General features: G+C 36.3%; 1 protein-coding gene and 1 long non-coding RNA gene across 2 annotated transcripts in view; one reads left to right on the forward strand and one right to left on the reverse strand.

Annotated features, from left to right (window-relative positions):
* Positions 1-899: 899 nt before the first annotated feature.
* LOC118162093 lies at positions 900-20,381 on the forward strand. Its single transcript, XR_004748286.1, has 3 exons — positions 900-1,099; positions 3,411-3,419; positions 20,371-20,381. It is a non-coding gene; the product is annotated as an uncharacterized LOC118162093 (long non-coding RNA).
* Positions 2,284-24,811, reverse strand: part of VIPR2 (vasoactive intestinal peptide receptor 2) — a 60,772-nt gene continuing 38,244 nt past the window's right edge. Inside the window, exons 5-13 of the mRNA XM_035318048.1 lie at positions 23,777-23,874; positions 19,263-19,404; positions 15,728-15,878; positions 14,696-14,756; positions 13,277-13,346; positions 7,977-8,068; positions 4,622-4,751; positions 4,499-4,540; positions 2,284-3,580 (exon numbers count right to left, since the gene is read on the reverse strand). Of these exons, the coding sequence (XP_035173939.1) occupies positions 3,407-3,580; positions 4,499-4,540; positions 4,622-4,751; positions 7,977-8,068; positions 13,277-13,346; positions 14,696-14,756; positions 15,728-15,878; positions 19,263-19,404; positions 23,777-23,874 (960 nt within the window). The 3' untranslated portion in view covers positions 2,284-3,406. The remainder of the gene's footprint in view (positions 3,581-4,498; positions 4,541-4,621; positions 4,752-7,976; positions 8,069-13,276; positions 13,347-14,695; positions 14,757-15,727; positions 15,879-19,262; positions 19,405-23,776; positions 23,875-24,811) is intronic.

The following is a 24,811-nucleotide window of genomic DNA, read 5'->3' on the forward strand; positions in this document are numbered from 1 at the left end:
CTTTTCTTTTCTTTTCTTTTCTTTTCTTTTCTTTTCTTTTCTTTTCTCTTTTCTTTTCTTTTCTTTTCTTTTCTCTTTTCTTTTTTCTTTTCTTTTCTTTTCTTTTCTTTTCTTTTCTTTTCTTTTCTATTCTATTCTAGGCTCATTTTATAATAAGTACAGAGAAAAAGGTCGTTTAGTTTACATGCTTGAGCAAGTGAACATAGGATGAATCATTTATAGCTAGTGCCTATTTCTCTATGATGACTACTGAAGGCACTTAAAAAGAGTCTTTAGCTCAGAAAAAGACATCTAGCTTTTAGATACCTAAACCAGGACAGATTAATTTCACCTGAGTTTATCAAGCACCTAGCTGAAATCCTCAATTCTGAAAAGGAAATTTTAAGTCAACTCTTGGATTTAGGTCATGGTTAGCAACTGGAGAGTAATCTGTCACTGTCCCTCAGGCATCATCAGCAGATAATGCTGATACAAATCACTAAGAATGAATGGTGCCACCATTCAAAGCCATTCAATGGCTTTTCAATGGGCACAAAAAAGCCAAACAGGTTTCCTGCTCTGAAGAATTTATGACTCAGTTTGGACCCTTTCACCAAAGGGAGAAAGGTAGTAAAGGAATAAAGAGGAGCAGGAGAACTAAGTGACAAGGCCATGTGAGCTAAACATATGCCTGCCTAAGAATTATGTTTAGGGATGAGAGAGGGCTGAATTATGTTTTCTTGTATTGTCCTTTTGACCCTCAAGAGTACCAAAGCAAAAAGCAGGAACATTTAACTCCAGTTTTGTGCAACATCAAATGCAAAACAAAGCCATGAGAAACTATCTTGTTTCTGTGCATTGTAAAGATGCAAAACACTGATCAAGTACTAGATTCATCAAGTGATTTTCAGTTTGTACATACAATTTAATATATTGTGTACCTGTGTGTGAAAAGGCAGCTGAAAGTCAAGCAGATCCCATGATGAGGGGGTTGATGCTGGCACTTTGCATAAGGTTATCTGAAGATCAGAATTTTCTGGAAGTAAAGTGAAGTAAGAACAGTGCCTTCTGGGTTTTATAAAGATAGTTCTCTCTAGGATACCATGAATTCTAAATACATGTCATGGTCCTCTTGCAAAATAGACTGATGGAACTGATTGCTTGAAATCTCTATTTCTATAATGTTTTTCTTTCTGTGTGTCAACTCAAAGAACCTCCTTTGAACATAAAGATAAGTGTGTTTGAATGCTTGTCAGGTGCACCTGTCCACTCTAGAAAATCCAGGGGGGAAAAATAAGGTACATTGTGCATTTCAAAATCTCAGGGAGCTGAGCAGTCCCAATGACACTTCAGGCAAAGAAGCCTAAAGTGTGTAGATGCATTTAATTGAGGTACAGGAGCAGGCCCCAAGATCAAATGTGTCTTCATATATTTGCAGTTTGTTGATAAGGTTGTTTAGAGATCCAGGAAGAAAGCCTAAAGGTTAGTAGATGTTTCTGAGACTAAAGCCTTTGGGAATATGAATGTATATGGTTTAAATACAGGTGAAGGGGTTTATATTTTGACCCTGCAGGACTGCCGTTAGGCAGCCTACTTCACTCCAGGATTTCATAGTTCACCAAGTGACAAGTCTATATCACTCTGACTAACTGAAGGTGATTGCTAACTTCTTTAAAGTCAAATTTGGCAAAGTAACAATACATCAACTGATTATTGTTTAACTCAAACAATACGTACTACATGGAGGTTGGTGTCATGCAACACTCTCAAGAGCAGCCCATGGGACAGTCATGGAGCATTTTCTCTCTTTGATCTGACATAACAATGTATCACTCCAGGGTAACCCCATCAAAAATAAATTGTGTTTGACAGATAAATAACTAAAATAAATCAGAACAAGAGGTGTACAGACATTGTAATGGCTGCCAACAATATTCCCAGTCTTGTTAAGATGTTCAGGAGTGTACATGTATGCCTGCCAAGACATACCCTTGCTGCCATTCTTTGCTTTCCCTGGCAATATTATACACCTTGGATTCTGCTGGCTCCCTATGATCTATTATCTGAAATACCAGTGCAATTGCTTTTATCAATCAGAGGCACTCATGCAAATTTAGAGTTGACATGGTGAAGCATGACATGAGAAGTAAACATCACTGGGTTTATTTCTTTTAAGACTGCAAATGTTCCATGTGTATTTGTAAGAACTTATCAGTTCTACATCTTCTTTTAGAAAGTGGCTACATAAGAGGTTTGGTGTTGTTGAGAATTCCTTCTATTTATGCCTTTTATAGTAATTTTTAGGGATCGTGATTATTTATTTTTATTTTTTATTTTTGCTGGAGTCATGGGCAGGACTGAATATTAAATCAGCTTAGATAGATAAGGAATAGAATTAAGCTTAAAAAACTTGTATTATTCCTTAAATGGGAGTTGTATCTTTATTGCAATATTCCTTGTTTTAGCTGCCAAGTATGTAGTTCTAGAGATATATTTCAACAAAACTATTATATAAAAATGATACTTTCAGTGGGTAATATAATCCAAGGCTATTTATCTTATGCCAGACTGCCCTAGCAATAAAGCACCTCTCCAGAAATTTGTTTAATAAAATATCAACACAAATCTCTTTGATTTTAAACAGAAGAGTACAACTGGTGATTACAACAGCACTATTGTCAAATGCTGATGTTTTAATCGAAACTACTACAGTAGCCATTTCTGTGTGGACTGCAAAGGTAATCCTACTTTCTGCACCAAAACATAAAAACCAGGCACTTTCAAAGGGGTCAACAGGATAGGAATCAAACTCTGTGGAACATCATCTTTGAAATTCATACAATTAGCCAAGAAGCACTACTTTTTTTTTTCTTTTTTTTTTTTTTTCCCTTTATGATGTTAATGATTTCCTGGATTAGTACATTAAACTCCCAGTGTAATTAATTATAGCCTTATATTTTTCTTTTGTTTTCCATAATTAGGAAGGAATTTCCTGGTCCTTAAGGAAATAAATGCTACCTGAAGTATAAATATAATGTAAGAAATTTTCCTCCTTCCCCTCATAACCTTTTCAACATGTACCAAAACAGTCTGCATTGAACGGGATCCCACACATCTATCTCATAGACTGGTTGGAGGTGAAAGGGACCATTATAGAAAACGAGTTTTTGAATAGTTACGGCTAGTAAATGGCAAGAGAACATCAGAATTAATGTGAATGTCATTAAAAAGAAAAAAAAAGGCAGAAAGTATCCATGGGGCAGGTGTTTCTGTTATTACCTGGTTGGCTGCACAAACCAATTTCCCAAATACCAACATGTAGAAAAGCAAAGTACTAATTTTTACATTTTAGAAAATAGCACATCAAGCTGCATATAACAAATGATATATCCCACAGTTTTTGCATGTTTTGGGGAACATAGCTGACTTAGATCATGGTGGTCTCTGTCTGCATAAATGACTGAGCCCTTGAATTGCGGTGGAGCTGAGAAACACTTTCTGATCCATTTCGAGAAATTGAAGAGCTGTGGAGTCTGTAATCTCTGCCTGCTGTCTGCTTCCAGCACAAACTCCGCCATTTTCTTTTCAGCTCTCCTTGCACCTGTGTTAAAAAGTAAATGCACAAGATGGTCTGAAAACATCCTTTTTATGTGAGGAACTATTCCACATTTATTGGCTATCAGATGGGGAGCTCTGGAAACAGCTTCTAAACAGGTTTAACAAAATTGAGGAGAAGACTGTGCCTACACTGTCTGTGAGAAGAAGTGCCAGGACCACTTTCAAAATCAGATTTGCATCACTTGTGCTGCCATAGTGGCTTTTATTAAAATACTAGCTAGTTATTAATCACTTGTACTTAAAACCAAATCAAGTTATTAGGCCCAAATAAGGCATCTCATGAATACTAAAGACCAAACTAGCACTCAGGAGACCTGTATGTCGATTCCCTGTGCAAGCAAGCGTCTTCTTCAGACAGATTCCTCCTGTCATACACTGAATGCTATTTAATGTATATTGTACCTTAAAAAGTAGCTGGAACAAGGAAGGAATCAACAGGAATTCCTTCCATCTTCCTTAGTCAAGATGAGAAAAGCTGCTACATGCCGAGCAGTTTTGAAAACCTGCTGCTCTGCTGGGGTTAGATTCTCACAAATTATCCTTAAATACCTACTAAAAGATGCTTCAGGTTTCGGATCAAATTCTAGTCTTGTTGCACCTCACTTGCACAATACACATTGCTTGTACAAAGGCTAGAATTAGTTCACACCACATAAAGATGCCCTTACTAACACTTCGATTTCCATGGAATTAGATTTCAAATGGCTCTTAAGTCTTCACCCAAGTACACTAATTTCTCCTGTTGCACAGAAACGTAAATTCTATAAGCAGGAATGCAAACATCTGCTAAATCTACTAAATCTAATAAATCAGATTCATGTTGCATAGAATGTAATTATTAGGACACGTATGTTTATTGAAAACAATAGCTAACATCCTCAGTAAGAAAGGTGAGACTTACCTCACTGTTCAAAAAACAATACAGGACTGCAACAATCAATCCCTGGAAACAGACAATATTTATTAGTTAGCATGCAGCATTAACCTAAGTCAATAAAGCTTGAATAAAAAGCTTAAAATTTACCTGAAAAGATCCCAAACACAACTCAAAGATTATTTTATAATTGTTGGAAGTGCGGTCAGGAAACAGAGCAAACACTGTGTAGTGAACTCCAAATAATGGAATAAGCAACAATGTGGATTTTGCAAGCCTCCTGGGTAAATAAAACAGAAAAATAAATGAAGAAAATGACTTTAATGATAAATTGTTATTTTACTAAGGTAAGAACCTGATGCAACATTGTTTTGATAAACCTAATATAACTTCAGTTTTATTAACAGTTAGTAAATTACATTTATTGAAAATTGTTTTCCTTTCAAGCTTGCTATGAGATTAGCCACACAGTAACATAATAAATTAATGTGTGCAGTTACATGCTGTATTTGATCTTACGGATCTTGTAGTCTTCTATAAGCTGATAAAAAGCTGCAAGGCCTCTGTAAACCAAAAGACCCTTTTCCTGTTTACCTCTGGACAGCCTCTGGGGTTGGAGTTAGATGGTCTTTAAGGTCCCTTCCAACCCAAACCATTCTATGGCTCTATGATTCTATGATTCTATTCCATAGGACCATGTTTGACAAAGCATCACGAGCTGTGATCAGGCCTTTCGGGACATTTTTTACTTGGCATAAAAGGTTAATAGTGGAAAGAAATATTTCCTTCCTGCAAAATCATACAGACATTTTCTCTTGTGTGGAAGTTAAGGTCTATGTCCTGAAATTAGTATTTTCATTTCCTTTACATTTGTAACCGTAAGGTTTGCCTGTACATTTCATATGCACAGTATGGAAACAGTACCTCAAAGATGCAATCCAGAATAATCTCAGCTGTGAAATTTTCATCAGAAATTTCAGATTTATCCCCAGTTCCTAAAACCTCATAACTATACTGATGGTATGAAGCATATACCCATGAATCATTGTAATATCATCAATTCTTTAATACAATTTAGCATGAGACACTACTGAAGTTAAGAAGAACTTTAAATTATTAAACTGGGCAATTTTGACAAACTGCCTGTGAATCCACTAAGATGCTGAATTGCTAATTATCCCTTATCTGTCACTCAATGCACTCTAATAACATCAGTTTTATAGATTATACAGGACCAGTCATGCATGATTATGGATGTCTGGTATCAGACGAAATTCAAGAAATTGTAATGTTGAGTCCCAGAATTCATCACTGTTTTGATTAATATAACTTGATTCAACAAAGAAAGGAAGCTGCTGTGATTTCACCTATTTTAACAGAAAAAAGTCACAGCATTACAAGCAGTTTTACTTTTTTCTGTGTCAGTCCTCATGGCCTTCCTTTGCATATAGTGTTCCAGAGGCTGCATCTGTCTATGTGGAAATAATCAGTTCTGACAGCGAAGTTTCTCAAGAATAGTAAAACCCACACACTTAAAGGAGATACCAGAAAGTGAGACCAATAGGGCTTCTGTGGCAGAAGAAATTCATTTACAACTGAAGATGATGATGTCAGCAAATTTCCCATTTTCCCAAGTGAAGTGGAAAACTGATTTTATTTCAACTTAACCCTTCCCACTGCAAAAGTAAAATAAGCAATAAAAAGGACAGAACAAGGTATAAGCAAATGGGACACACAGGAAGGGAAGAAAAACAGTGACTTGAAACAAGTAGTATTTGTTTTAAACTCATCTTTCACTTCCAATTCATTCTTTAAATAATTTTTGTCTAGGTGATATAACTTTCTGTATACTTCATTTACATTTTATTGAAGGACAGAGCCAGGCAAAAATAGCTTTATTCTTTGTATTTTAGAAAGTGCATTTGCATTTTGAAAAATGAGCCTCCTAGACCTTTAATTCTATAGAAGCACTATTTCTTGAGGAGGTTACTCCACTGTTCCCATGGGTATCTGCTAAAGACCATCCAATCCACGCTTAATCAGGCAATCAATTGCTAAAAGCAAAGAATTCACAGGCCTAACAATGAAGGACAAATATCACAAGCACTACAGTAAGCTGTCAAAAATAATGGGACACAATGATAATGATAATGATAGCTAGAGAATGCCTCATTTTCATAAAATACGTAAATACCACAGGGAAACAAAGAAAAGTTTGTTTCACAAGAAGTAAACTTGAGCAGATTCCTGCCCGTATATCTATATCTAAATCTATACATATATTTATATATATCGTTGTGTTAAATAATACTGCGGTGTCTGCATAATTTCTTCTAGGTTGATTTAACTCTCCCGGATGTTCAATTAATTCATTCAACAAACACACAAAAAAGGAACTGTGTAGGCACTATGAAGCACAGCCTTCTACCTATCTAGTAGCATCTTGATGCATCAAAATTCTTTTTGCATTTAAATGTGCCATACATTGTCAAACACAAAATGTCTTCTTGGCTTTCAAGTTATCCTTTACTGCAGCACACTATGATCCTAGCTGTTTTAGAACAGGAATTTAGTATTTTTTAACTAGAGAAAAGAGGTATTATCCAGTAGCCCATTTCCAAATGACATTTACATGGGTTTGAATTTTCAGCATTCATTTTACTTTTTGTCATTGAAACATCATATTAGTGTCAAAAAGTGCCAATTCGGTGTCTATATATGGGTTTTCAAATAAGACATAGTAAAACAGAATCTCAATTCTAGGTTACAGTATTCAGCAGTTACTATGATAAATAATAATAACTGATATGGTAATATAACAAAGAACAAATACAATTTTAGTAATGTATTTAAACTACCCCCCAAAATTCTGTGATTCTAAAGCTGTGGAAATAACAGATGTTAGGATTAAATGATGAAATTGAAACACAAAAAAAGAAAGCCTAAACAGAAATTATGTTGATCTAAATCAGAAACTTTTTTTTTTCTCTGGAAAAACAAATATGCTATTTTAAATCAAAGATGCTATTTCTTTTTAATTTCTGAGAACAACATCACTTCCTTTCAGCTCTTAAAATATATGTAAATATTAAAATGTATTTTGGAAATGAAAAAAAATATTTTAAAGTAAGTTGAAGCAATAAATTCTGATCTTCCAAAAACTTCTTTAATTTTGAAATGTAATAACTATACATTAAAAGAAAGATAGTACTCCTCATATTTTTTGCATAAGCATATTCATTCATGGAACTAAACTCAAATTCAAGAGTAGGTTGTTGGCCTTTATGAAATTGCTTATTTTTTTACTGAATTGGGTATTTGAAAAAAAGTTAATCTCTATTTCAACATAATGTTAAGATATTTATTAAACCACATTTAAAAGTTAGGTACTCCTGAATTAAATGTAGTTACAGTATTATAGCAATGGCTGCTAACAGGTTTCAGCACAGTAAATCTTACCAAGATTATTTTGGTTCTGTATGTAATGTCTGAAATTATGACTCACTTGTACTGTGACTGGTCATTTCCTCCAACATCTGGAGATCTTAACTTCTGCAGTAAGATTCTTATAATACTAATGAAAAGTATAAAATTCAACTGCAAAGAAAACAAATAGAACAGTGATTTCTGACTTCTCCGTTCCATACACAGCACAAAGAAAAACTTATCAAGTCAGACTAATCCACTCAGCTGTGAGTGTTGTGTACTTCCTGCCAGAACATGTTAAGCTCTACACTGTCAAACCTATTGTCTGTTTTCTGCCTCACTAGCTTTGTTACATCCAGTGCACCTCTACATGGCTACCAGTTCCAGTCTGGCTGGCAAAAGCCTTTCAAAGCCCCACTTGTCAGCAGTGACCTCCTTCCAAAATCTCAACTGGTCTCAAGACAGATTTCTTGGCAGGATGGGACATGGGATGTGATTTGGTGCCATCAAGCATTGCCCTAAATTTTCCTGTGGATTCACAACTGAAAGCCCAAAGGACAACACAAGTCCCATATAGTTTTGACCCTGTCTTGCCTCTCATCTTGACTTTTATTATTTTCTGTCTGGATTAGGGGAAGAGAAGGTTGTTGCATGGGTGATCTGCCCACTCCCATCAAGCATGGAGATGGCCTCTCACATATCTGTCTGCCTTGGGTACTGATGAACAATGATGTATGAAGCAACTGAATCCTTGCAGTTGAAGATTTTGTCCTCATAACCATTCTCTGAGATGGAACAGTAGTATTGTCTTCTTTCATGGAAGGAGAATGGAGGCATTTCGTTATAAACATTATGATCAGTCCCTGATCAGTCTAGAACATTCAAGATAAAAATTCTGTAGATCCTAAATCTCATTCCCATGGTATCTTTGTTGGCTTCAGGTATCTTGTGTTCACCAAGTTTTCAAGTTGAATGAGTTTTTGTGTCTTCTCTGAAATACCCAGTACAATGTGTGTTGTTAATAAATGAACTGTGATTGTAACAACTGCATATTCCTCTGTACTCTATACTTTGTTTGAAATGACAGGTAATGTGAAGTGACAGAAACTGACAGGGATTAAATAAAAAGCTGGGAGACTTCAGTATTTTTGAAGAAAAAAAATTAAAAAGAAGACGTTAAAATATAGGCCTTTAATGAAGGCCTTTAATGAAGGCAACACACCTTTTTCAGGAGGAAGACAAATTTCAAGTTTTACTTGATTAAAGTCTCCTATAAAAGTAATAGGTAGCAGCCAGTATTCTTGCTGATTTTATCCACAGAATTACATATCACAGCATAGTGATCAGTGGAGACACATTTGGTACGGTACATGCACTGGAGCTATTATTTGTGAACAAGGAGAGAGCTTCCACTTCATTATATTTGTTAGCCACAAAATAGAAGAAAATAGAAAAAAAAATCTTTACTCTGCATTTGCACAGAAGCAGAATAACTTATTGTTCTTGACAGGTTTCCCTATTTTCTACTGCAATAGTCATTCTACTACAACTGTTATCCTTTTGGTTTCTGAGGCATCGTATCAGCTGCCAAACTAGACACAGGTGACTCACATTCTTGACTGTCATTCATGTACTACCTTTACATCTGTTTTCAAACACGTCTCTTTCTCTCTGTAAGCACAATTTTGGATTAATGAAAAACATGTGTTCTTGTTTGGAGTTTGTAACACTCCTTGACACTACCAACCTTGTAAATCCAGCCAGAGGAAATGGTATTGGGATCTAAAAGTGGCAACTGCCACTGCCTTACTGCAGTGCAGCAATTTAATTTCTGTAAGATTATAATTGAGTAAATAATTTGTTAAAATCCTTTAAAATATACATCTGATCTAGAATAATACGTTTCAATGAAATATGAAACAAGCTGTGCCCTGAAATTTCACTTTTAGTATTGCGGCTTTTCAGTCCTGTAAAACGACAGGACAAGAGCCAGTAGGTACAAACTGAAACATGGGAGTATCCGCCTGAGTATCAAAAAACATGTTTTTACTGAGCATAACCATGCACTGAAACGAGTTTCCCAGAGAGATCTTCAAAAGCCACCTGGACATGGTCCTGGGCAAGCAGCTCTGGGTGGCCCTGCTTGAGCAGGGGTTTGGACCAGAGGATTTCCAAAGGTCCCTTCCAACCTCAGCCATTCTGTGATTTTGTGAAGATCCTTTGAGCATGATATCTCTAAATAGAATAGAATATGCATATTGTTAAATGAGTAGCTAAGAACAGTTAAATAAGAAGATAAAGTGAATTCAGAGAAACTGCAAGAGTGATGACAAATGATGGCTCTTTGCTGGAATAACACCAAGATGCTGCTGATACCCTGTTTTAGTTGCTGACTTCTGAGTTTTTGAATCTAAACATGTGGCCTGAGCATTCATCATTTAAACTATTTTCATATTGTTTCTCTCTTGCTATTTAGTCTGTTACACTAGCTGCAACGTGAGATAACAAGATGAACATTTTTCAGATACTTTGAAGTAACGTAAGTACTGTTTCCACCTGAACACCTTTCACCACTCTTTCTCAAATGAAAGCAGTTTATTATAGTGGAAGTATGGAGAAGGAAGCTGTGGAAGCATTTGCCAAATGGGTGGTACTCCAAATTAACTGTCTGGAATAGTCATCTCCAATTAAACAACTTTGAAATGTGTACAGCATGAAGCATGGAAACCTGCCAGTTAACTTTTCTCAAGCCAATATTGTCAGAATGAGATGCCAGGGAAGGCTTCTGACACACTGCATTAACTGACGCCATTCCCACTTTGAGAAGTGACTTCAGAACTTGCTCTTACCAGACTATTTATTGTTGGATGATAACAATATAGATAATACAGTCTTCTAACCAGTGAAAATGTTAGGAGGTAACAGAGAAGTCAATGGAAAAGAGTGAATATGGCATGAAGACAAAATGGACTTTCATATAAATCAAATGCAGTTAAACTACTGCTCCTTAACTACTATTTGATTTCCTCCTTCTTTCAAAATTGTATTCATGGCATCATCTTCACAAAAAGGCTCTGTTCTACTCTTTTTCTTTACTCTTCTTCCTGATCTTAAAGATTTTCAGTATCACCCATTCTCTGTCTTTTTCTTCCATGCCATTACATAAGACAGTCCGTAATGGTTTTCAACTCGTGTTCTACTCTCCTTTATTTTCCTGAAATCCAGCTTCACTCAGAATCCTGCTTTGCCCATCTAATTGACTAATTGTAAGTCTTTGTCCTTCCTAATAATGAAACCATTCGTTACTCATCATTCTTTTCACTATTCTAAGTTTTCCAGTCCTTCTACATTCTCAAGAACGGACTGAAGGCTCTGTGTGAGCATGACGTTGGCACTTCCATTCAGAAATGTCATGACTTTCACAACTCCTGTTCAAAGAACTTGCAATGATCTATTTTCATCCTTGAATGGGAGGCAGCACTGACCTTATTATTCAAAGACTTGTATCTTCAAATTTTATTTTTTCTTAAAGGTAACTGAAAATACTTATATATATTGAAAATGATTTTCCCATGAATGCAGTATTTTCACTCATCAATGACTGATTTTACATGACATTCACTAGCTACTTTTACTCTATGATTGCACTCTGCACAGCAGTAAACCTGTATGGCATCCTAGATGCCACAACGAATGTGATGTCTGCAGGCTGATGCTCCAGTAAGTTATGTTACTTATCCAGCAGGAAAGGGTGAATATTGCTGCTTTATATAACTTCCTGTACTTCTGAATTCTCCTTTAACAGCTTAACTTCCTAAACACAAAATGTGAAAGTGATCAGATTTTCTGGAGACTCATCTAATCAGAGAACTAAGTGGTTTCACACAGTACATCATGTTGCAGAACCACTTGGCCATCTTTAGCTGCTCTCATCCCTAAAACACGCTGCTTAAGATGAGACATCTCTGGAAGGCAACAGCAGATTCTAAACATGTACATCTGGCAAACCAGAAAAGGTCATTTGCAAAATGTTTCTGCATGTCATACAATCCCATTGTATGGCAGCAGTAATAGAACCCGTATAAAAATGGAGCAAGGCTGTTCCTTCACCTCCATGATTAGCATCCACGTTTTATGATACATTGGACTTTTGACCAGTTAGTACTCCATTTTCTTAAATCCCGATGCATTTACTAGTCTAAGCTAAGATCCAGCTGGAGTTCAAGTCTGCCAATGAACACTTGGATAACTTAGGTCTCCTGGTCTAGGATTTCTTTGGAGTTGCACTGCTTTCTGGCACATGAAGTCTCATCTGTCTACCAGATAGCTGTTTAAATAGAACCTCCAGAGAACAGGCTTTTATCTTTCTGTAAACACCAGGTGGTTTGTTTTGCTTTCATCTTTGAGTATATTTTCTTTTCTCTGCACCATCCTCCATCCTCCAGCTCCTTTGGAGGTACACGTATCCTCTTCATGCTGTAGTTCTGTTGAACACCTATTACTTTGTATAATAAAATGTCTTTTCTGGGGGTCCTTATTCATGTCATTTCACACATATATGTACTCTGTTTCTCTTTAAACACTGTAGAATTCACTCTGATGAAAATGATAGGAAGTTCTCTCAAAATGATTTTCAGTAGGCACAGATTGAAAGGAAAGCCCAAGTGTAAATGCTGGACTAGTCTGGACTCTTGAAATCTTGTGTTACCTAATAATGCCTTAACTTTTCTGACTGAAATGTTAAAAACAAAGCACATGTATCTGAAATGAATTAATTTGCACTGTGACTATTTTCAGAAATGGACATAAACAATAGATTATTATGCCCAAATTTAATTACACAATCATCACAATGAACAGGAATTTTATTACGCTACTCCAGTAAATCTAATGAGCTCCACACATGAAAAGCTCCATGAAACATTCTCAAACAGTATTCTTTTGCAAATATTTCAGATTCATTATGTATTTCAGTAGACTACCAATTAAAGAAAGATATACACAGCTATATTTTTTTATGGCTGCAATAATATCAGATTCTTAGTTGCAGGGCTATCTATTTACAAGCAAAATCAAATCTGCATTTCATTGAAAAGTGTAATTAGATTTTTGCTTCCCCCAGGCTCATAAACAGAAGGGATGTTAAAGAAAGAACAACATACAAATAAAAGCAACTGTTCATTTAATAGGAGGCAGATAAATTTTGAAGGCAACAAATTTTAATGGCTCTGGCATCTGTTTAACGTGTCTCCTACAGTGCAATTTCTTTTCATTAAAACAGAATTCTGGCCTGTCTGTAACTAGCAGTGAAGAATAATGGCTATATACACTGCACAGTGCTGAACTGATAATATAATTCATGCTTCAAAGTTTACTTACTATAATAGAAATTAAAATTGGTATTCGTATAACCCACCAGGGACCACCATGCTCATTTGTATCCCAGCAACTACAAAAAAAAAAGAGGGAAAATGGTGTTGACACTAATAGCATCTGTCAAGCATGACCTATGAAGAGAAGTATTTGGTATATACAAGTCAAAGAGCACTAAAATAATGTTCTAGCCTAGAATTTGGTATTTATTTTCTTCCGTGTTTACTTTTGTTTCCCTGTTTTCAATATGCATATTCAAATCAGCTGAAACACCATGCACTGGACCATGCCATTAGAAATTATGGAGATCATTGGCCTTTAGGGAAAGTAAGCTTAGTTTCACTTTGAGTCAGGATACTTCTACAGTAAGCGCTTAACAACAGCCTCTAGGTAGCGGGAAGATCTAAAGCAACTGACAGATACAATTTAAATGACATAATTTCCTTGTGGGATATTTAGGTTGCAGATGGCTGGAACTGATTTAGGAAAATATGAGACTGAACCTGAAACTTTGTCTGAAAAAATTAAAATTTAATTTTCACTGTCAGCTCAACAATTCTGGTGAGTACTCTGAGAATGTATGCTCTGAAAGATTAATTTGAAGCAACAGCAATACCCTTCAGAATTCCTCTAGCTGCGATAGTAACAATGAAGGAGGAAGAAGTTAGCCTTTGGTCTACATGTTACAGGTCTTGCAAGGAAAACTTAGAAATTATTTAGGACGTGATTTTTCAGTTTAAAAACAGAGTCAATTGAAAAATATTAGCCAGATCCAAAAAACGGGAGTGTGAAACCCATTTGCCCCACTAACTAGGAATGCTCTCCCATTCCTTGGGGCTAGCAGAAGGAAGTCTCATCTTCCTACAAAACTCTTATCTCAGCTCACCTTCACATGCCAAGAGCCAGGCTTAGCTCTAGTTAGTGACAGTTTCACCTGAATACAGGCATCTTACATATGTTTGCATTACATTGCTTCTTTTCTGAGAATGCATTTTAGATATACCAAAAAAATTATAGATTTCAATCTTTTGCATTGCTAGTTAGCAAATAGGATGCCCAGCACCTTACAACACTGTATGACAGCACTGAACTCAAGGACCCCCACTGCTATTTTAAACAGTTTGACTTCCAAGGCAGATAGCTCTTCATGTGGGTTTCAAGGTGTAACATTTCAAGGTGTTAACATGTAATAACCTGTCTCTGCCCACTCCTGCCCTCAGCATTTCCAAATAAACAGGAAGTATAGGCTGCATGCCAAAGGGCTCTTAAACACTTGTCCCTTTACTGCCATTTCTGAAATTTTAAGGTATGTGTTTTTCTCATTCAGAACAGCAAACTACCTTAGGATGAACAGCACCAGATCCAAGGCAAGACTAGAATGGGCACAGATGGAGGCTGTAAGCTTTCCCTCTCTGACATACTTACCCAGTGTCCTCTAAAATAATCCGTGTCACTGTCCATGTAATAATGAATATGGTAGGAATTCCTAAAGAAAAAAAGAAAAAGAAGAAAAGAGGTTTAGAGAATGATCATAAGAAAGTAAATCCACCTTGCTAGTAAGCATCTATTTCCCAAATATGCATCAAGTAGTAAACAGCTTAGTAAATGGAGGGAGAGGTCCGTCTGACAAGCTATATGATGTAAGCAATGTGTTTCGAACACTGTGGGGAATATTTCAAATACTCTGAGCATATTTCTTATAAAAATGTAGCTATAACCACTAAGACACAAAGCATGTGTCTTAGATTTCTTTCAAGCTGTCAAAGTGACCTGTAAGGATATAGATACAAATAAGGCATTCCCAGTGTATTTGCAAGGATTACAATATAAAACCAAAGAGTAAATCATTTCATAAGGAACCATTCCCACACACTGGTTTATTCTCATTTCCAAGCAATACCTAATGCTTTATGACCACTTATTACTGGAAGCTTTAAACTTCTCCATATAGATATATCATTGCACTTTCTGTAAGTGAAAGGAACGTGTATTTAGAAATAGATGGAAAATATTATTATAAAAGGCAAGTAGTTTGTTGCTGTGCAGCTAAACTTCCTCTCCACCCTCCCCCACCAAATTAGGACAGCCTGAATCATAATGTTTTGTGGTTGCAGTCCCACACCATCTCATCCCTGAACAACCCATGAGTGTTGTCAGGGAGTACAGATTGGCAGAGGTCAGAGCCAGCCAAGAAGCAAGCTATCATTTAGAGGTCTCCAGGAACTAGTGGGATGAGCATGGAGGTTTTGTGCCCACTCTCCTCCATGCCACAGTGGCTGTACCTACACTGGAGTTGAACAGAAGAACTAATGTGCCCAAGGGCTCATGCCCACGGACCAAAGTCATCCAACAGAAACTGCATCATTACCTTGGTATACTATACTGAATTTGATTAATACACACATTAAATATATATATATATGCATATATATTGTTGGAAGATGCTTAAGTTCTTACCCCATCCAATCAGCAGATAGACTGTGAAGTGTCTGTTGGGGGAAAATATTAGCACAAGGAGGATGTGGAGGTAAAGTCCTTCAACTAATAGCCAGTAAAAGTTTGCCATAACACCATACTGAAAAAAGACTAAAATAGCCTTGCAGCCCACCTGAAATGTGAGAACAGGGGTCAAAGTTATTGCAGGAAAGATGCTGTATATTTCTGTTATTAATATACTACACATCTTAACTCTCCATGTAATGCTAGTCCCAGGTTCAGTAGAAATTATTTTCCCTCAGTCAAGCAAATTGAGACATTTTAAATGTTACAGTATAAAAAGAAATCGAACTCTAAGAAAAAAAAAAGCACACATTTACAATAGTTAGTTAATAAATGGCTGTTAGATTAAGTGATTGTCCACTAGGTGGCTAATAAATACATTAAAATTTAATCTGTCTTCCTAACAGTAAAAATTATAAAGCAATTGCTTTATTAGTTTTTAAAGGCTAAACTGGAAACAGAGTGAGAAGAATAATTTCATATGGTGATTTCTCTAAGCAGACTTAGAAAAAAATATGAATGTTTCCCCTTTATAAAATGCTTTAGTGTTTCTTAATTAACAAAACACATAAACATGTATCATATAATGAAGTCCCACCATACTTATAGTCTCTGTACTGCTCTTCAGAATTAATTTTCAGATTTCTGCTCTGCTGATGTTCCACAGTGCTGGCTGCTGCTACTTTGGCACTTCCCAGCAGGAATCTGGGATGTGTGAATTGAACATAAAAGTGTTCCTGCTGAGACTGAGCTGAGAAATGTGATGATACGGTGAATGTAACAGACTAAACAAAATGGACTAAATAAAACTTCTATTTTCTGCCTGCTTTATTCTTTTCCCCACTTTAAATACCCTTCATACCTGCACTGTTTCTGTTAAAATTCCAAGTACATCAAATACCTAAGTAACTTACTCATTTAGTGATTGAGTACACTGTCTAAACAGGTCTCTGTTAAGTGAAATGCTCTCAGGTACCCCACCCTCCAGCTGCTGGTCCGCAATGGCATGGGTCTCCCAGAGATACTTTAGGAAGTATCATCAGGCCCATGTGGTGTCTTGGATAACTCACTGCATCCCGAGTAACACTACATGCCTGTATACATGTCTACATTCAGACAACTAGAGAGGAGTCCAAAGTCTTGAATTAATTTCACCTGATGTAAGCTGCCTAAAAGTAAGGTAGGTTTCTGGTGTAAGGTAGACACCTGCTTGCCTCTTCTACAGCTCATAAAGAGAGACAGGCATGTCCTGAGAAAGCTCTGCAGCAGATGACATAAGCTGTCCAGTGAGAAAGACAGAAACCCAAAGAAACAGCTTAGTTTGGCCATCCTGTTTGGTAAAATTAACCTTACCTCTGGACTTTGTATGCATGGAAGGGATATCCATTGCAGACTGTAATGGGCCAGAAAATATAATATTAAGTGTTTTAAAATGCATGTTTAAATTTGCTTTGATGTTTATGGCTGCTCACAAAGAGATTGGCAGTGAATGTCTGATTTTTTGTAAGTCCCTTTAAAATTCCCCTATAGATTTACCACACATACTCCCCTGTATTACATTCTTGACTTACATACCAGAACCCTGCATTAAAATGTTTTCCCTTCCTCCTGCAGTTAATCCTGTATCTGGCACATTTCCAGATGCTGAACAGTCTATCTCTCATTAAAGAGCCAGCCAAAATTATGGATCTGTGTTATTCAGATCTAGTTACCCTACATTTTGAAGTTTGCACTTTTAAACATATTTGTGTGCTGCAGAACTGTGGAATATCACACCCATGATGAAAGGGGTCACTCCTGCTTGCTGTTATGTAAGAAAGATAGGATCCAGCCAGCGCAAGGCAAAACATCTGCCCATCTGGTGTCAGATCATCCCACATATAATACAACAGAAATTATTCAACAGTTCACAGAACTGGACAAATTCAAACAGGAAAGTATGAGTCTTTGCAGCCAAAATTAACTGGAGGATAAAAGAACTTGCAAAAAGCAAATGGTATTTGAGGGTCCTTTGACCAACTTTTGAAGGATTTAACAGTGGTTTACTCCCCCTGGAAGTCTGCCTAAATACATTGCCTACTTTGGGCCTACTAATGCAAAACAGTTACTTCTTCATTGGAAAGCTCCCAGATTACTGATTCATACATACAGCTTGGTAGTCACTGCTAAGGACTTTACTCTTTGGGATAATGTGGTTTCATCAGTATAAAAACATCTTCCATGCATTTTATTTTCAAAAGCTTAAACTCTAGTAAATTAATTCTGATTAATTCTGAATTAAATCTCTGTCATATTGTCAGTACTGCTTTGTTTTCTTTTATCATCATCACCATCAGCAATATGTATAGGGTTCTTTTGCTGAAATAAAGGAGGTAAAGAATGGGGAATATTATATGGTTGCTGGTCTTTTGGCAGCAAGACCTGAGATTTTTCTAACCCTTGTGCATGAAAAGGCAGTAAACACACTAGCTTGCTGTTGTGGTTTAACACTGATAAGCAGCTCAGCACCACACAGACACTCTCTTGCTCCTGCTCCTCCGAATGGGGTTGAGACAAATTTGTGAGTTTGAGATAGGAGTAGTTTAACGGGGAAAAAAAGGCCTTATGGATGCAAAAGCAGAAAAAACGTATTCTCTACTTCCCATCAGTGAGTGATGTTCAGCCAGTTCTTGGGAGGCAGGGCCTCAATACTTCCCCAAGTGGTAGCTTGGGGAAGACAAATGCTTTCATAGCAAGAACTCCCCCTTCTCCTTTGCCCCGAGCTTTTATTGCTGAGCCTGACATCATATGGAATATCCTGTTGGTAAGTTTAGGCCAGCTGTCCCTGATACGTTCCCTCCCCACCTTTGTGGCCAGGGGTCGGAGAAACAGCCTTGATGCTGTAGCAGCACGGCTCAGTGACAGCCAAAACAGTGGTGCGATACCAACACCATTCCAGCTGCACAGCCCTGTGTGGGCTCCTGTGGGGAAAGTTAACACCATCCCCCCAGATCCAGTATATTTGCCAAGAATGCAGGCCACAGCAATTCTGTCCTATTCAGAAAGTACAAAGGACTTGTTAAAGGTAACTCTTGCAAATAAAGGATAAAGGAAACTCCTCCTTCCATATTTCTTTCCCTCCACTGGTATCTGCCCAGTTCCTGGATGCCTGATAGAGCTGCGGGAACACTTCCAGACAAGCTGCCTTTCACCCTTCCCATCTGATGGCGCTCCTCTTAATCTTAAAATCTCCCAGTGGCTATATTTATTCCCAGCTATAGCTGTTTGTGACTTGTTTTGGCAGATAGACCTGCTGTCCGTACATGGACATGCAAACCAACAATAACTTCTCTTACTTCTTCTCTGGTTACTTTTAACAGACCTCTTGACTGGTCATACTCTCCGCAGAACTGTCTACATTGACAACTTGGTATTTCTGAATATTTACAAAGACCCAGGAAGAAAATTTAGTGACACAACAGTATTATGCCAGGTAGTAAATGAGGTTTATTACCCATGAGGTTTGATCCTCTGCACAGGAAGCTGTGTTGGAGCTGGAATACAGAATATCATCCTTGACTAAAACAGAGATTGCTCTTAGAATGAAGGAGAGGAACAGGTTCAGATGGATGTAGTTCCGAGTACAGTGAAGTTTTCTAAGAAATTAAAAAACAGGCATTTTAGATTTCAAGGCTCTTGAACAGGCTTGAATTACTCTCTGGTTGTTTCTTAGTAATAGGAACCTTAAGAGCCTACCCTTTCTTTCTCTGTCATATTGTCAGTACTGCTTTGTTGTTTTCTTTTATCATCATCACCATCATCATTACTATGTGCTGTCCAAAATATACAAAAAAAGTTTCTCTTATCCCTTTTCAACATCACAGACCAAAAGATCACAGTGTTGTTTTAAAATAAGTTGACAGTAAACATACGTTATCATATCCTTCTGTGTGTGCACTCATTTTCTTGCAAATGAAACGACTATCCTGGAAACATTTCAGAAATGCTCCCTTCTATTTTTTTTCTGGTTTCATTTTTTACTTCTTTAACTCCTTCATTTTGCTACATAATGCTTTTTTATCCTACTATGTGAGTCTATGCAAGAACAATTAAACATGCATGCAAAGCATTAGATGGCCTATCCTTTCTGTCCAGTGAGGTGTAAAGCTTTGCTTCTTTAGTCCAGCAGCCAAACAAAAGCCTCACAAATGAATGACAAATTAAGCCTTCCAAGTAAGTGAATGAGTGCTCAGGAGGAGTGAGTTAGAAGCCAAGGGCATTTCACTTAAGGCACACTCCACAAGATCTTCCCATTTTACAGATATTTGTTGTAGCAATTGGCCAGAACCCAAACAGCTAATTTTTTTTTTTTTTTTTTTTTTTTTTTGTTAAAACCAGAACCGTGACCTACATCAGGATATAAACATGAAGCCAGGGCATTTTAGCAAGTACAAACAATGAAAGAATGAAGATGCAATAGGATATTATGGCTAGTCATTGTGGTGTGCGATGTCAGCTTCCAAGCAGTCTTCAGGTTTTGATTTTTACAGAACACTGAATAATGCATTCTGAAATGACTAAAGTAAGCACAGTTACAGTGAGCATTGGAAAATAAATAATAGATCCATCTTGCTAGCCCATGGTTTGGCAAATAATACCAGGCTAAATTTATATCAGTTGTTAAAAAATCAGTGGTTTCTGTGGCTGTATGTGTCCTCTGCTGAAAATGGTTCTGAGAAAAACTAAAACACCACTATTGCTCTGGACTGCATCACACGTTCCTATAGGACTCAGAGATACGTGCAAGATGCGAGTGGGAGAAAATATTTTTCATGAGTGACTAAGTTAGATTATTAGTTCTTCATCCCTTTCAGTAGAGGAAATTATAAATGTTAGATCTACAAAAGGCTGTCAAACCAACATTTGGAGGTGGTGGGCAAGAAAGTATCTTTAAGTAGGGTTAGGTATTATGATTCAGAATAACAAAAAAAATGTTGTTTTTTAACAGTGAAACAATAGGTGCTATCCTATTGTCCTGTGATAAGGCTAAGTTATGACAGAAAAATTTCATGTGAGGAATGTTGACAGTTAATGCACGGGAGCACATCTTATAAAAATGATTGAGATTCATATTTTTCTCCTTGCTAATAAACAAATATTAGAAAAACTGACATGTTTTTGGTAAGCTTTTGCTATACAGGACCTGCCCTGAAGAAAGGAAATTAAGGTAACCAGAATTTCAGTGTTAAGCAGAAATAGGCTCTTCTACAATTTGTTTTCACTTTGAGTTGAAACAAACCAACAAGTTTTAAAATATCTGAAAAATACTTCTTTTCAAATCAATTGTTTTGTTTCCACTTTTCTAAAACTTTATGACGTTAAAATTCAGACATTCAAAATGAAGAAACATGCATTCTAAGAATGGTAAATGAACTTCTCTTGACTAAATCAAAAGTATTACTTTTAATGTTCATAAAATGTTTCTAGAAATGAGAGTGTGCCTGACAAATTGGCAGCCTCCAAGAGAAACGTATTGTGCCAGAAAATATACAGTTAGCTTTAATCACAGTAAGTACATAGAGTATTATGTGGGGAGTGACACTGTAGTAACTTGAAAAATGCTGCCAGCTTAGTCTAGCAAGGTATTTTGAGATATTCACATGCTATGTCTTTGTTCTGAGATTAGAAGATCAGCCAGAGATAAGATCCTTTTGTTTTACAATGCTTCTAAACCTGTTGTCTATATTAATAATGGGAGCCTATGTACTGTTTCTATAAAAATTAAAATCTAGTAAAGTGGCAACCATCTTTTGAAGAAATGTGAAACAGAATATTGCAACTGCACAGAAACTTCCACCAAAAAACAAACCAAAACAAAACACTTTTCAACACCCAAGGGTTCTGCCTTTCATGTGCTTAAAATAGCTGATACTTTAAGCTGATACTCTAAACAACTGCAAAGCCCTGAGGCTGAATCTGCTCTGCCAGACAACACATAACAATTTATAGTGGAATGCAGAAGTAAAGCAGTAATACCTAAAAAAGAATTTCCACTTCTTTGTCATGAACACATGGCCTACACTTAAATTAAATTCCACATCACTCCATGTTCTTTCAAAAAATAATACTGCACATATTTGGGATTACATGCAGTATAATTTGAAGCATACATATACAAATCCAGCAATGCACAATTTTTATTATCCCTGGGTTTAGTAATATCCAGAGTTCAAATCCTAATCCTGCTGGAAGAAGTCAGGATTTTGACAACCTTATTGCTTTAATAACTTTTTAACTCACTAATTAACTACCAAATCTCCTTTAGATAGTTTCACTTAGAGAAGTGGTTCTTTGGTCTGCTTTTTAAACATAGCAAGTTTGCAGGTTACATTCAGAGGTGAATGTATCTCAGGAGTGAGTGAACAAAACACAATATTGACATTGTCTATAAAGAACCCTGGGACCTTTCAGGGCAAAGTATGCTTCTTGGGTAAGAGGTGTAAATATCTGAGTAGTAAAAAGTTAAATCTGAGCGAAACATCCAGATTTTCCAGTCTCTGTCCCTAGAAAATAAACAAAATGTACGGGATGCCCTAAAATGTATCAGAGACATGCACAGACATACACACATAGCCCGTGCATTCATTTCCCTCATTGGTAATTTATAATCGCATCAGCTGCAGCCTTACACAAGAACTGGCTCCTTGCTACTTGCTTCGGTAACCAAAATGGGTATTTTTACAGCTTATTTGTGTTCCTAATACATCTCATTATGTTAGGAGTCTAATACCCCTAGATTCCCTGTAGGTAACAGAAAGAAACAGACAACTTCAGGGTGAGATTTAGAAGACTTTATGAACCCCCTGAAAAAACTCTGTCTTTCCACTGAACCAATAAAGAGATTGGGAGATCTCAGCTTGGATATTTAAATTGTTTGTAAAGTTGCAGACATGAGTGAACCTTGATCTGTTTGTTACAACTGACTTCTGGAAATGGACAACATTCATATGTCTATAATAAAATGTCTTCAATGTGTTATTAGGTTTTAGAAGTTTTGAAAATGCATGATTTGCCTGTAGTGTTTGGTAGTAGAAACCAAAGATAACTATGAATTACTCCTTTTTTTTTTTTTTCTTTTTTTTTTAAGATATTCCAAAAGGTAATCATAGGTCATGTATCTGCTCTTAATCATCTCTGAATATTTAAATATTGAAAAAAAATTATGTTAGTCTGAAAGATTTACAGAACGCGGCATAGGAAGAGTTCATCAGAGGACTGAGGCTCTGTCAAACAAACATGCAGCCATCTACAAATTACATGTACTTTTTTTCCTGCTAATCTGAGAAATGTATGTGCTTGTTCTTCTTGGTGCAGAGTGGAACTGAAAAGTTGTATGAGTTTAATAATGGAGATTATAAAAGTTATTCTATTAGACAGAAGTGAAACATAAAAGCATGAAGGTGGAGAAAATGAGAAAAGCTATGATATCAATAATAAGATTTTGCTCTTTATTTTGCCACTTCGGGATTCCTTTCTATCTCAGAAAACTCCCAGAAATAAGGCAAAAACAATACACAGTACCACCTTTCCCAACACTGCCTAAGGAAAATATTGTACACTCAACACTATCCTTCAGCACACCTTCAATTATAGTACCCCTGGAGACAACTCAGAAGCTTCTGAAAAGGATGGCTTCCCACTTGTCTGGTGTTAAGACCAGCATCCTCCTCATTTTCAAGACCCATCTGTGGTATAAATTTTTAAAATCAAAGAAAAAATACTTTATAAGTCCACTCCTAAATTACTTTTCTTTTTTACATGGGCTGTGATGTCTGTACATTTGTTAAGTGCTTTGACATTTTTTATATGATTTGTGCTAGCAAAAATCATGTTAGCATCACATTACTGTCAGCTGTTTGAGAAAAAATGTAAAAATTATGTATTTTCTAAAAATCAGAGCAATCAATTAACAAACAACAATTAAAACTGCCTTACCATTGTTCATATTTACTCATGAAAAATACATACCTGAAAAGGCAAAGAATGATACTTCCTGTTGTAAGAGCAATCAGAGATACACTGTGTCCAAGGGTATAAATTGCCTTCACCCTTACATAGAAGTTGACCTGCACAGAAATATATATATGCAGAAAGCACTTACTGACATGCAGAATTGATTGAAATTATATAATTTTCCATTAAATAGACCTGGAGACTAAATAAACAGCATTATTTTCATTCTTTGCTCTACAGAATACGATGAGAATGTCTTACATCCTTATTCCATCATATTTTTGCAATCCAACATAACAAGCCAATTGACATCTGCAGAAAATTCAGCCTCAGGAACTCAGATGCAAACTGGTGCAATTTCAGCTGTTTATTCCATGTCAGTGAGGTCAAAGAAAGTATGAGATTTAAAAACTTCTATAAACAATTGAAATGAAGAATGAGCCACAGTTTGAAGGAATGTAGCATCTCCAAAAAAGACAATCTCTCTGTCCTTCTGCTCCAGTGTGCTTGGCAATGCATTTATACATGAGCTTAATTTTAATGACATGCCTAAATCCCATTAATTTTGTAAGCTATACGTTCAAATACTTGCCACCCAAACAACCCTTTCCTTATTTAGTTAAGTTATTTGCTATAACTTGGAAAGGAATTTTTTCAACAGAGGAAAAGCAGACTGAAACACACAGTCTGCTGATTAACTGCAGGTATGTGTAAATTTACCAGCTACATATTACATTAAATCCCATTCTGAATGACAACATCAAGTAATGCTAAATGCCTCAGCATTAAGCAGCTTCTTCATTTGTGCTTACAACGAAGACATAAGACTGAGATTGTTTTCATCTGAAATTAAATAAAATATTAAAACTGTTGAGTTTTTTACTATTCTGAAATTGTTTTTTATAGCAGTGTTGAATGTGCTATGCAAAATAGACAGAATTTCAATATTTATTGCACACAGTTATAACACCCAGCTTCTAAAGCAATGTCTTTAAAAAGTAGCGAGAAAGCAATACCTTTAAATAAACCAAGTTAGCAAAAAGGAAAGTA

This window comes from Oxyura jamaicensis, chromosome 2 (assembly GCF_011077185.1).
Source record: "Oxyura jamaicensis isolate SHBP4307 breed ruddy duck chromosome 2, BPBGC_Ojam_1.0, whole genome shotgun sequence".
In the NCBI taxonomy this organism is placed as follows: domain Eukaryota; kingdom Metazoa; phylum Chordata; class Aves; order Anseriformes; family Anatidae; genus Oxyura; species Oxyura jamaicensis.